General features: G+C 36.1%; 1 protein-coding gene across 4 annotated transcripts in view; it reads left to right on the forward strand.

Moving 5' to 3' along the window:
- The window catches only part of LOC136854657 (uncharacterized), a 94,928-nt gene that overhangs the window by 67,291 nt on the left and 12,782 nt on the right, over positions 1-14,855 (forward strand). For 2 of the 4 annotated variants that reach the window (XR_010857757.1, XM_067131237.1), the window contains one exon: positions 8,074-8,245. Coding sequence is in view for 2 of the 4 variants with exons in the window: in XM_067131237.1 (XP_066987338.1) it covers positions 8,074-8,245 (172 nt within the window). In the remaining 2 variants the exon portion in view is untranslated. Of the gene's footprint in view, positions 1-8,073; positions 8,315-14,855 lie in introns of all 4 variants that reach the window. The other 2 variants (XR_010857756.1, XM_067131236.1) reach the window with 1 other exon arrangement.

A 14,855-nucleotide genomic window follows, 5' to 3' on the forward strand; every position in this document is an offset into this window, starting at 1 on the left:
GACCTTTTTCACTTTTTCCAGAGTGCAAATTAATCCCTTCTAGTGAGACAGTGTGACTGTACATTTTGAAAACTGAATATTTTAGGTTAGTCATTTCTTATTTTGAACCCCATAAACACAATAGTAGAATCATTTTTGGTCATCAGAAAATTAGCCTTAGGTGAAATGGTTTTGCTAGAACACCCCCTTGCATGCAACATAACATCAACATTCTTACGGGAGTTCAATTACAATAGGTGAGTCAGGTTTTTTGTTCCATATATACACAGGAAAAAAACTTGAGAAACCTAAGACACAGTCTGAGACATGTGTAACACTTCATTAGAGAGTGGATTTTCGTGCAAAAATCTTTCAAAGGATTTTTGTTGGAAGATATTGAATTGCAAACTTTTCCTGACCCTACATTGGTTAAAGTGTCCTGAAAGAAAAAAGTTTCCTTCTCAAGTGTGCGTTGTTGAGGGAACCGACTGAAATTCAAAGACCGTTGTGAGTACGGTGTCAGTGAATGAAGTTTCAAACAGTCAAGCGTGACTTCAGTAGAATTAGTTAGCTATCAAGACTCAGTGAAAAATTAAGTATCACAAAATCACGTTTTATTGATTTTGAAGAGTTTAATGAAGAGCATAAATTAGTGAGTTTTTGTGGAGACGGAATATGTTTCCTAACTAGGAGCAACAGTTCAGCAGTCAGGTTCTGTATGAACACTTGGCTAAAGTTGATTATCCTGAAACGTATTCAGATAAAGTAGAGAAAGTGTTGAAAGAATATCTAGATATAATTGCTTTGAAAAATAATTAGGAGTTACAGATGTTTTAGAACTTCAATCCGCCAAAAAGGGTAAAAATATATTCCAGCATATCAAAATTTTTTAAGATCAATCAAGTTTGAAAAAGAAGTTCAGAGGTGGGAATTTGGCACCCAATATTAATCGTCAATTCTCCGTTTAATTTTCCTTTGCTGGCAGTTCCTAAGAAAGACTGCAGCATCAGAGTTTGTGTAGATTTTCCTAAATTGAATGAAAAAACATGCCCAGATAGATATCCTGTAAATTAAAATTTGTTTGTTGAGATCGATGCAATCATATTTTCATCTATAGATCTTATGCAGACTTTTACAGGTTCCCCTTTGTGAGCATCAAGGTGAAATATACAGCATTTTCTAATGTGAAAATGGACATTGAGTTTAATAGGATGCCTTTTGGATAACAAGGGTCCCTTAACATTTACTAGACTGGTTAAAATCAGTATTTTATGGCTTACCTTAGGAAAATTAAAATGTTTGTGTACATGGAACATTCTCAATATGCACAGATACAATTGAAGAACATCTAAGGGTGTTAAAGAAGTCCTAAGTGTGTTCGCTGGATTAAAGTCAAATTGTGCTGGAATTGAGTTTCTAGAAGAAAAATTGTCTATCTAGGAATGTTATCTCTAAAGGGAGTCAAGAGTGAATGATGGAAATTAAAGCCATTGTGATTTTTCCAGTTCCCAAAACCAGGAAACAGATTGTTCAGCCAGGTATGTCTGGTTTCTTTGCCTGATTGTGATTTTCAAATGATAAGGAAGGGGACTGACAGATTTGTTTGGGACGTTATTTGTTTTGATGTGATAATCAACAATTAGCTTTTGGAATCACTTAAAACACAACCAGTGGTGACTTTGGAAGTGCGTTGAGAGCAGTCCTTAAAACTGCAGTGCAGTAGACATTGCTAATTGAAAGCCCTATCTGTTATGTTTTATACATATGCTTTTGTTTTAGTTTGCTGTTAAGGAGAGTGAGACTCTTATGGGGTTTGGGCAGCTCTCTTAAAGAATATTTTTGCATTTTTTCAATAGTTTCAATGCTTTAAGATGTTATCGTGGAAGGTTTGGAGTCAGAGCGAACTAGGGCGAGAGACTTGATGTAAAATCTTTGTATTCAGCAAATAGTTTGATTCCTCAGCTCTCTCTGCGCTAAGCTCAGCAATATTGGCGATCAGGTGATCTCCGGGCGCGTTATGTACATTTGTGAGTAAAAAAATTACTTTGATCTAGATTATGCCAAAATCTGCCCTAAAAGCGAGTTTGATCGCTCATTAACGTGACAGAACTGCAGTTGTCCAGTCATAGCTTTGGAGTGGTTCCAGGCTTTGAAAATCGGCAGATAAGGTAGAGTCTCAAATCTCTGTTTTTATGGGAGAAAATTGAACTTGTGATTTTTACCATGACTTTCTGATCATTATGTACTTGTGAACTGGTGTGGGAAATTTAATATGGATATTCATACCTCTTTTATATTATTATTTTGTTGTGTTACGTTTGCCATATCTTGGCTATGCATTTTACACTTTCCATTATTGTGTTTTGCATTTCATATATTTTTGGGAGTTTTCTATCATGTTTAATTCTTTCGACAGATGTCTGTGGAATTGTGGTAGACTGTTTTTTTGGACATGACTTTTAGTTATTGATTTGGGAGTATGTGTGATTTTGGGGATTTCAGGCTATTAGCCATAATGAGACTTCTTTAATCAAAGTGCTTTGCAGTTTAGAGTTTAGTTATCTGACTCGATAATTCATTTATTATGCATTTTAATCTTTGCTTTGTTTTATTCATTTCTTGTTGGGTTATTTGAATAATAAACCTATTTTTGTAAGAACGATTGTGTTTCTTTAAATAGTCCATTTAATTACTTGTGAGAATGAGAGAGGTCGGTGGATGAGCTGGATGAGCCCAAAATCACGTAGAGAGAGAGAGAGAGAGAGAGAGAGAGAGAGAGAGAGAGATCCCAATGGGTTTGAATCTTTTCATTTCTTTTTGAAGGTGGATCGCTAAGATCACGCTCAGCTGACTTTCAAAAAAGTGTTGAAAGTGTTGATTCTGTTCCCTGTAACATATGTTATTTCCCCTTTTACCCATTTCAGCAGTTAATAATGTTGCAATTTCTTGTTCCACTCTATAAAAGTAAGTGCTACTTGGATTTTATCAACATCTGCAGAAACACAGAACTCTACTTGACTAAAAATCTAGCTAGTCTGTTATCAGTCCCAACACCCTGTAATTCTGACAACTTCAACATCATAATATCCTTAGGTTTTAAGACAAATCCCTTAGAATGATTATCAACTGGAATAATAGGGTTATCGACTGAGTTCAACATCATAATATCCTTAGGTTTTAAGACAAATCCCTTAGAATGATTATCAACTGGAATAATAGGGTTATCGACTGAGTTATTGCCCTGGGATGGATTATTGGACATGACTGGCTGTGTATTACTTGATAAATTGTGTGTCACTGCTGAAGCTGGGTTATGTGGTGTCATTGATATGTCTGCTCTGTCTACTGTAATCAATGGGTTAATGTCTGCACCATTAGCTCTGTTAGAACTGAATGGTGTGGAAGTGACAGGTGTAGAATTTGATAAATTAGCCATTTCCCTTTTCATGTCAATGAGCTGATCACACAACTGTTGCATTTGAGAGCTCTGATTATCCATGGCAGACAACAAATTATCATAGAAATCTTCTCTTTCTACATCACCCTCCATTTTGTAGGCTATGTTATACAGGACTACAGGTAAAAAGTCAACATAAACTACAATACAATAGGCTAATAGTACCTTAGGCTAGGGTGACATAAGTCTAATCACAATAGGTTAGGCTACCACACCTGAAAATAAATACAGGCCTAATGGCTTTGTGGCCAACTTTAGGACATTGGGGTGGATATATGAATCTATAATAGATAAATACATCCTACACCGCTGTCACCAGTGTGATATTTACTTCACCAATGTCATACTTACTTCTACTACTCATGGCTTGATATGTCAATTGTCCTGGCTTAAATTTGGAGGCTACCATTCATTTTAGGACAATTAACTCAGACTAGCCTATACATAACGACTCAATCCTGGGCATAGGCCAAACAAGTGTAACACACCGGCCTAGGTCAATAAATCCCGGGTTACTCTTAGCTTGGACTGGTACTTGACGTCGTAGATGGACGAATCTTCATTTTGTAGTTAGGGTTGAGGGAAACGCCGACTTCCGCGGGTTGTTTAATGCTTCTTAGTAGGTTACATGGTGTAAACAACTTATTCCTAATGTTCCTTCCATAATTGTTAGAACTTCTTTTTACATAGGTACTTATACTGGTTCTTGTACAGATACCTTATACTGGTTCATGTAATACGAATGCCCTAGACTGGTTCCCTGTAATACAAAAAGTTCATTTAGGACAGCCATCTTGTGCCAAACAGCATGCAGTCCTTAGCCTGGGCTATGCTGTGCTCATGCCTAACTTAACTGTTACATTACACAGTTAGCCTGGCTTTTCATGCATAAGAGGTGGAATTGAAGTCAAGAATTGATATATATTCATAAAATTATGGAAGAATATCACACATCTTAGCCTACGGTTGGTGGCACTGCAACCACATGCAAGCTCATCATGTTGCAACCATACGTAACATTACCATAACAACTCTCGGTAATTTGCTGTTACATTAAGGCAAAGATACACAAGAACACTATTAAGTGTTATGGCAACATGTACAACATAAACTAAGATATGTGCATACCTTTTACAAGGGAGAAATATGGCATTTCAAATGAAAATAAGGGGAACTACATCCCTTTCCCCTCTGAAGTCACCAAACATGTCTTGAACAGTGCGAGTTGAGCTTAACTACGCACTTGGTTGAACTTACGCACTTACGACACGCACACTCGATCATAGACAATCTCAATTTCAGTGGTTAAGTCAACTTATTGATAAGATGAAAACCAATTCGTTTTTCCAGTCCACCAATTATGAAGGGTATTGTCATTAATTCAAAAGAAGGATTTCCATCATTACAAATCCTTTTTCATAGCCTGTTTTTTGTTCAGATCACCTTGTCTTTTTTCTGTAGTTTGCAGTCTTGGCATGATTCTCTATCACTATTTCACCGGCTGACATGGGGCTGGAGTCAGAAAAGGGATTTTGACAAAGGAAAAATCTATTTCTGAGGAAGGCCCCGTGTCACCCGGTGACCCTCCCAGAGTTGGTTTTGCCCCTACTTGCACATGCCAAGCCTGGGGTGGTGCTAGTCTGGAATGAGTGTAGATGGCGCTGGTGTCGCCGGCCTGGCGGGCGGATGAGCGTGGGGCTGGACGGCTCACCGCTCTTTCCGAGGGGTTTTGACATGGGGATGTCTATCGAGTGTGGCTCTGTGGTTGTGATCCTTTCACTCACCCTTGGTTATACCGACGTCTCCTTTGTGGAAGACGCTCGATCTGGGGGTAGTAACCCCAGCATTCCTGAAAGCTTTTTTTTCTCTTGTATATCTAGCATTTTATACCTAGAAATTCATGTTAGTATGGAATTTCACCGGGTGACACGGGGCCTTCCTCAGAAATAGATTTTTCCTTTTCAAAATCCCTTTTTTATATTTTCAGGACTATATGCACATTTTGTGATAAAACTATTAAAATACTCATGTTTAAGCATTTTTAGAGGGTTTTTCTTGTGTCTAAACTATCAAGATAGGCAGTTCTAAGTGTTTTTAGTATTGTGGATTTTAGCTATTCGTGTGGGGTGGGGGGCTGCGGTACACATCCCCCGCGAATACGGTGGGTTTTCTGTATATGTACGTATATGCAAATTACGGTTCTTTTGTATGCTGTATATTTTTGAGTTTCACAATGATTTTGTTGGAAATAAACTGTGCTTGTATATTTACTCAGCAAGCTTCAGTTACAAAATAAAAAAAAAAAATCCAAAAACTGAAATGTGTGACACCACCCTCATAGCCGCTTGAGAACTAATGGCGGCTGATTCAAAATAGTCCCGGTTAATGTGAGTTCCTGGACCACTGACTGCTGGATTTAGGAGGTTGGACTGTATCGAGAAAGTGCCTTTACCTGATTTGGAGGTAATACCAGTGGCAGTCTGGACACACCTGTGTGCCATGAAGCTGAAGGGTTACATAGAGGACTGGCTGGCTTTAGAGGAGATGGTAGCAAAATTGATGCAGAACAAGAATCATCTTTACAACTTATCTCAATCTCAGTACTGGGTCTGAACATAACTGAAAGAAATGAGACATGGTACCATTTATGAAGGAATGTAATGGGATCAACAATTTGGCAATGCTAGCTTGTCTTTTAGCCTTAGGATCAGGAAACCATTGCAAAACCCAAATCACTTGGAAGTAGAATTTCATCTGGTTCCTTAGGCCCCCCCTCTATGTTATGTCTGGCTGCCAAGAGTTTCTTTTAATAGTGTATCATATTGGGCATATTCTTTATATTAGAAAAACAAATCATAACTTGGTATATCTCAGTAAATGTGTATTATGTTGAGATGTATTAGAGGCCTTTTTAACAAATTGTAAAACTTTGAAGACCATTTTCGGTTTCCTACTGTTCCTAGTACTTTAGACTAGAAAGTAGCCTCTTGGGTCCATTAGAAAAATTGCATTTTCTGGGTGTGTAATAAGGCTACATTACTGAAATGCTGATTGAGTAGCCTCCAAGCTAAATTCATGAAATCCAGATAAGCAACTTCTCCAATTATTTTACATATATTTTCACACAGCAGTAATACATATATTTTGCATTTCTGGTAACATTTTGGTTATTAGGATAAACAAAAAAGATCAAATCTATAAATTGTTTGCTGTATAATTATGTGATTGTTTGGGGGGGAATTAAATTTCTTCACATTAAATTACCTTTGAAATATTTATTAATTAACTGATTGAGTAGTTGTAGTAAGAATCAGAAACCTTTACTTTTAACATACAGTGTTGAAAATGCTTTGTTGATGGCTAATTCAGACATTGAAGCTTAAGATCAGACTTGGTTGGTGTGGACTTCTTAGTTTTGTAATAAGGGAAAACATTACTGTATTTGTTAAGCATCATGAGCAGTAACAAAACCTAAGCCAACACAAATCCAAAAAGCATTGTTATCAAATAAATTCATTTATTATGTGTTTGCCAGCTGGTAGGCATTCATAATCAGTGTTCAGGCTGGCAAGTAAACACACTAAGTAAGGGCAAAATTATATGAACTATGGTAAATTACCACCACCAAATGATCAGAAAGAGAAAACAACAAAAGATTTATATATCAGAAGGAATGAATAATTGAAAATTATTTTGATGAATATAGAAAAATTTCAGGGAAACATGACTTCAGGTGTTCAAACAACAGACATGCAAAGTAATGACCTGTTCCTACCACTAGGGCTGCACAGTACCTAGATGCATACTCAGAGAGGTGGAAAGGGAGATGAGGTCTGGGCTGCTTCAAGATATGGCTGCTATGGCAGATAAAACAGTGTAAATTAAGTCCCCACACTAACTGTTTTATCCGTCTCTTTTTTACAGCTAAGTGAGGGATGGCATGTAGCAGCATACAAGGGTATGGGACATATGAATTGGGGAAGTCCTTTTTTTTCTTATACTGATACAAGTTTGTATGAATGGGAACTCATAAACAGAAATAAGGCATCCTACGATGAATCCGTTTTGTATGAAAAAACTTTTTTTTGCCTAACAAAAACATTTTATTTGCCATTTTCTAGGTCTTGACTATTGAGGGTATCTGTAGATATTTTAAGTTTACTGGTACTTATTGTCATTTATCAGAAACCCTTTGAGTTTTTTAAATATTTAGGAACAGTTGGACAAAATGTATAGGACTTTTGACATCACCTCCCACTTGAGTATCAGCTGGGTTAAATTGAATGTTTTGTTATTTGTGTCGATACATACAAAACTAAAGTCAAGTTCTTTAAATAAACAATTTGCTCCCTGATGTCAGTCCATTTAGTTTCTTATGCATGTAAGAAAGACAGCATCTTGCATTGAGGGTCACTCATGAAAGGAGGATTCTGTCAGTTGTTCACTTATCAGTTTACATTGCAATATAGTGGTCAGTATAGCAAAACTTAAACAAGGTCTGCATATTTTATGGACCACTCAAATAAGCCAGAAAATGAAGCTGCTGCCTCGCAAAGCACATGAAATGGATTTTTACTATTGTGCCGTCAAATTAAAGTAGTAGAAGTACCATAGTTTTAAATTTGCTTTTATTTCAGGTACTCTGTTGAAGTTGCTGATTTTGACTTTGGTGCCAGTGAAGAGACTGAGTACAAGACTCTTTGTGAACAGTTGAAAGAAGCTTTGACTCAGGCCCTTAAAGGTCAAGAGTGGGATAGCGATGAAGATAACAAATGGCGAGATCGGTCACATGTTGTGGAAAGGCCTAGGGTAAGGGATTATGGTACTGTGCCTCGATGAGTTTGCTGCTTGAACCTGTGACTGACTTTTTGTGTGTAGGTAAAATTTAAAGCATGAAAATGTGCCATTTTGATATTCATTTTCCCTGAATACTTTTTCTAATTCTTCATTCCTCTTCATGTTTGTAGCTATACTACATTATTTTATTAGTCGTCGTTGTAAAAATACTTTGTGTAAAGAGATTTATATTTTGAATTTTGTTTTAATATGTCCAAAAGGAATCTACAGTGGTTAAACTAGAGATTGTTCCTTTTTATATGAAGTCCTGCTTTCTATGTTTAATATTTTTTCCATACTTTGCATTTCAATAAATAGATTTTGTTATTCTAACTACTGTATAAAGAAAATAGGGCTTTGCAAGGTGGCTGTGTTCATTAACGTCCATAGGAGTATAATTATTTCAAATGAGCTTAGTGTTAAGAATTTGTAAAGATACCATTTGACAGGGTGATGCATATGGTCCTTCAAGAACCATAATAATTTTTAAAATGCCAACATATAATGTGGTCACAAGTATGTAGAATTATGTGAGAGTGAAAACATAACAATTGCCATGTGATTTGTTTAGTACATTTACAGATGCACAGTGTTTATAGAAAATTGGCAACCTAAGTAGTAAGGGAGGACTACAATTCAGTGTTTGGTGAACGTAAAGCCAAAAAAATGTATTTGCAGACCATGTGAGGTTGCAGGACCTTCCAAAAACTATGGCATTGGTGTTAATAATGTTGCATTCATTTTAATATGCTTTTTGTAAATTGCTAGTGAAGCTTGCTGTCACTGCTTTGGGAATTATCACAGCCAATTTAGAGGAGATATGTTATTGTTTGGATGGCAGTCATTATTATTATTATTATTATTATTAAAGAGAATGGTAGCATCATTGGAATTGATTTTATAAGGCGAATGGCAGCATCATTCGTCGAAAATCGTCAAAAATCATAAGAAAACCTTTTTTAATGCTCTGGGTGCATTGAAAACGATGTAAACTCAATTATTGAGTTTTACATAAAAAAACCTTCAAATTATGATTATTCTGCCATTTTGGGGCCATATTTCTTCCGTCGGATCGTCGTGACGCGTCGTAACCCCGAACATGCGTCATAATTTCTGATGAATATATTTGAAAAGCTAACGTAAACCGCCGGCCGGGGGAAATGTTCTTCTTATTTTCTTCTCATCAGGGCTGATATTTGCTAATAACTGGCAAATGTTTTGAAGTTGGTTTTTAGGTTAATTTTAATATCATATCGTATATATGAAGTTAAAATTGGCGTATGGTCGCCTAGAGCTTCTGGGATGTTGGAATTCCACTACACACTTAGAAACACAACAAAGGAGATTCCCAAGTTTAATTTGCGAGTCCCAGAAACTCTACGGCGACCACACGCCAATTTTAACTTCATATATGATATATAATATTAAAATTAACCTACAACCTACAAAAAAACCATTTCCTTACCCAGACTATGAACATCGGGCAGTTATTAGCAATTGTCAGCCCTGATGAGAAGAAAATAATAAGAATTGAAAAGACCATATATAAAATCAATTCTACTGATGCTGCCATTCTCTTTAACAAGACTTGCTTGAAAGAAGGTCTACTCCCTTCATACTATTATTATTATTATTGATGTTTTTTTGTTGTGTTATTAAAATGACAGCATTAGTCAGATTGATTTTGATATTGTGTCTTCTCAATTTTAATTATAATGCTTGTCTCTTCAGTGATAATGTTTGACAAAAGCTGGCCATTGTTCATATTTTTGGTGAGAAATGATATAGAAGCTCAAGGTTCAACAATTTTTTCCTCTATGAAAACAGTTGCTGACTTTGAGCTTCTACATCATTTTTCTCATTCATAATATGAATATTAGGCAGCTTTTGTCAAACATTAGCATTGAAGAGAGAAGACTTATATGTAGAAGAGGCATGGCTCAATATAAAATCAGTTTGACTGATACTACCATGTTATTTAACAGAGCATGTTAAAGTGAGCGCCTACTTCCTTCCTATACATTATTATTATTATTATCATTATTATTATTAGTATTATTATTACTATTATTTTTATTTATTATTATTATTATTATTATTATTATTATTATTATTATTATTATTATCATTATTTTTGAGATAACGAAGAAATCCAAGGTAAATAACAAAATATAGATGAAGCAGTTGAGACACTATTTAGTGAGACTTGTCAGCTTGTTCAACAAAAAAAGAATTTGTATCTAGTTTGAGCTTCTGAAATTTCAGCGATTCTGCTAGAGGTTTAGGAAGATCATTCACAGTTCAGTCACAACAGGAATAAAACTTGTAGAAAACTGTATGATATTGAGCATCACAGAAGAAAAGGAAAATTTGTTAGAATTGGCTCCATACTGGTTCTGTGTGGTGGATGGTATAGTCTGGAAACATCTGAATGAAAAGGATAATCTGAATGATGAAATATCCTATACATCATGCACATGAAACAGTTGAATAACGGTGACAGAGATCAATATCAGGATCTGGGATAAGAAATTTGATAAAACTCAAGTTTTGTCCAACAGTTTAAGATGTGTTTCATCTGCTGAAGATTAAACTAGGGAACAATATTCAAAACGGAAGAAAAACAGAATTAGAATATTACCTCATGACAGAGAAGTCTTCAGAATTTTGAAACTCAATCTATAATGATTTTATATACAGTTATGCTCAAATGTGATGACACCTGATTCTTTGTGTATCGTCCAAAATCTCAGACTAAGCGTAACGGTTGCCAAATAATGTTAAAGTTTTTTTATTTTCAGTGTCTTACTTGTCGATAAATTTTGCGAATTCCCAGCTAACATTATTTTCCCTGTGGGTATAAGTGTGATCTCTTATGCATTGGTAAACTTTGTAATCTATGTAACATGGACTGATTTTTTTAAACTGCGTAGCTCAAAGCACAGTGTGATAGGATTAGCAGTGCTGTCAATGCCAGCACGCTTAGCTCGAAGTGGTCATCATAACTACCTCCACAGCATATAACATTAGACCTAACAAGCTCAACAATTGTAGCAGAATTGTGAAAATGAGAATACGAATTACAAAGTTTTCATTGAATTTTGAAGTTTTAGGATATGTTCAGACTATTTTTTATAGCGTCCCCACAGAAGTTACACTCTCATGGTCACCCCGGGGCTCCATAAGACAGACCAACCAACCTCAAAGAATTCTCTTATAGTTGGTCTCAGCCAGAATAGTGCCAGTTGGCACAGTGATACAACTGCTTTTGCTTAGTCAGTTCATGAAGGCTTCCCTATTAGGGAAATACCACTTGCTGTACTTTCAGAATTCTGGGAGGAAATCATTAGGAGTATTAAGGGTGACCATGTTATGTAGTGTCAGTATATCCTATTCATGGTTCCCAAGAGGAATTTAAGGCTGTCCTGGATATGGAATTGGGTGTGATGTGTACATATTTCCTGTCTTTTAAACTAGATGATAGAAAGGCTTCACAGTCTGCCCAGGCAGAGGTTAGTTATCTCACAAAAACATTTAGGTTATTGGATGCCCAAAACAAAGCTGAATCACTTGTCTTGTTCTCCATTGAAATCAGAATGGGTAATAATAGACAGCCTACTCACTCCCAGAGCTCCGACTGGTAACAATAATATGACCAGGTCAAACAATAAAAACTCAAACCAGAATACAGGCGCCTATGTTCGCCTCTAAGAATGATACTGTAATAACCCTTGATGAGACACCTCAGTGTACATCCTTTCCCTAAATGGAAAATACCTCATTAATGAAAGGAAAACTGTGATTTGGGTTGAGCATGTAGAATTTCTGGACAGAGTGGCCTTTCACAATACTGAATGACATTTTGTCTCTTTCAATAAGAATTCAGAAATTGTCAAAGGAGATGGTTATCCTGCCTATTAATGTAGCAGTGACAGCCATAAAAGCAAACTTTCTCCAGCTTAATGGAAAATACAGCACAGTAACAATTTTAGAGAACCAGTACCCTTTCCAGTAGGCAATAGTCTTCTGTCCATTCACTTTTTAAACAATCGGTCATGTGAAGACAGAATTTCAAAGTTTTTTGATGACTTGGAAACAAGAGTTAATTGCAGAATTAAAACCATTTGTCTCTGCCATCCCAGCATCTGATGGTTGTACAAAGGAATGGGCGACACTTGTCCTTCCTTTCTAGGGGAAAAAGTTCCCATTGGACATGGCTACTGAGCAATTTGGAATCCTTAAAAGAATTTTATATTAGACTCCACATCCTCAGTATTATAACTTCTACTACTATGTTGAAGTAGCTGTCTTCCAGAACAATGTTTGCTACAGTAGCCAAAACACTAAAGCATTTAGACTTGAAAGGAAGCATTGGTGGACTCCAACATTTCGCTCTCCGATGTAACCTCGCTATTACCTTCTTCTCCCTTCTGTGAGGGACCTGTGTGAAGAATCTGTTGCTGCACAACTCATTGAACTAGTCCAGCAACAGAATTGCACAAAATATGTTGTTCTTGGAAAAAGGGAATCTGGGAAGCAATACATCCTGAGTTTCCTCTCCCAAAGCCTAAGAAAGCTCAGGAAGAATTGGACCCTTACAAGCCTCCAGTCACTACTATAGGATCCTTCCAACAACAAAAGAAAGGACAACAATAGCAGCAGCACTCCATTTGAATTGGACAAAAATGCTCCTTCCAGGGAGAAGAAAAATCAACTCCTGGACTGTGTATTAAAGGAAAGGGAAGAGGTGGAGTCCAATAGGACTTGCATACACTGTTGGGGTTGTCTCTTCAGCATCACATGGAGTGGAAGTCCTCCACCTTGTGGACAAGTATAATTTTCAATGGACTAGGGTAGAGATGGTATCATGCTCACCCTCCTCTAAAGGAGTTTTTTCCAAAAAACTAGACCTCTCTTAAAAGGGGGGCCATAGAGAAATGTGTAAATTTTCCACCACTCCCCATTTATTGTTAAATTGTCAAATTTTCTGCTGAAGCATAAGCTCTCTGAGCCATAGCTATTAGTTGGGTATGATTATTCCATGTCAGATCAGATATATTCTATTCCTAAAGATTATGAGCCTTCTGTTTCTCCAAATAACCACATCAATGATCATCTTTGCAACATGCTTATTCTTTAATAATTTGAAAAATAGGGAATTTGACTATTTATTATGTCAGTAGGCTACATTTGCCTATAGAACTCTGACTAGTTGAAAAGTTTCATTTGTTTTCCAGTTTTATGTCCTGATGATTTTTCGTTGATAGTGATCTTAGATTGTATAGGCTCACCCCTACTTCAGAACTGGTTGGGTGCTGTGAGGATGATGTTAATACATAGTTTTTGTCTATTCTAGCCTAGCCAATTCCATCATTATATATTCTGGTATCATATGTAATCATTACTTTATTTTTTAAGCAAATTCCAGGGGGACGGGCAACCTTGTACACTTCTCTGGTCTCTGCACAAAAAGTCAAATGAAAATAAAAAGAAATGAAACCTGCCTCTTAAATGTAGAAAGGTAGAGTCAGAAAACACAGTAGCAGAACTTGAATTGAAATTAGAGTAAGAGGGTTTTCCATGAGAAGGCAGCAAAGTCACAGAATCATGTATTCAGAGGATTACCTATTTCAAGAGTAACTGTTGAAGAAAAATATAAGTCAACCACCGAGTGACAGGTACATGGCACCTTTGATCCATCTGTTTATAGTAACTCTCAGTCTTGTTCTACTTTTGTCTGGTTGTAAGTTACAACAGTATCAGGAACTCCTAAGCATATTCAGGTTGGGAAATTAAAATCTTTTATTTCTGTTGTTGTTTACTTTGCTTTATGGTGCTTTGCCAGTTACTCCCGTGTTACTGTCTATAATTTGCCCATTATTTCTCTTCAGTTATTCTTGTCTGTATTTTTTGCTTGGTGGTTATGTTAGAGTTAGTGTCTTACCGTGTTTTGGTTGATTACCTTTCATGACATGCCGTAATAACTACTGTTAGATGGATAGGTGTTGATTTTTATTTGAAATTTTTTTTTATCTCTGTTATGGTTTGCATTTTTGTTTCAACATTCAGTAATTGTTTGCTACCTTTGATGTTCTTACATTGTGATTATTATTACCATTTGTGCTTATGACCTTGGTGATAATTTTCTTTTATTGCCAGATTTGTTTCTTGTAAAACTGCAGTGCTTGTTTTTACCTAATTATGAATTGTACTTTATTTCGGCATCCATGACCTCAGTCTGGTTAAAGTATCTAATAGTAATAATAATAATAATAGTAAACCCCAGTTGACTGCCAAACTTGTTTTTTATTTTCTGTAGTGTATTTATCTTTATAGGACTACTATATACCTGAATGGTTGTACTGAACTATGGAGTATTGCCTTGGTATGTTTGGTAATTGAAAAGATGAAGGTTGTTTGGAATTACCAAAGACTACTCCTATGGTCTCAAGCACCTTTGTGCCATCAGGCTGCACTGTATTTTGTAGAGTAAAGACTTTCATACTGGACATGCATTATATAAATAGTTATGAAGCTATATTTTGATATACAAAAAAGTAGAGTTGTTAACCTTTCATTTACT

This window comes from Macrobrachium rosenbergii, chromosome 29, assembly GCF_040412425.1.
Source record: "Macrobrachium rosenbergii isolate ZJJX-2024 chromosome 29, ASM4041242v1, whole genome shotgun sequence".
Taxonomy (NCBI): domain Eukaryota; kingdom Metazoa; phylum Arthropoda; class Malacostraca; order Decapoda; family Palaemonidae; genus Macrobrachium; species Macrobrachium rosenbergii.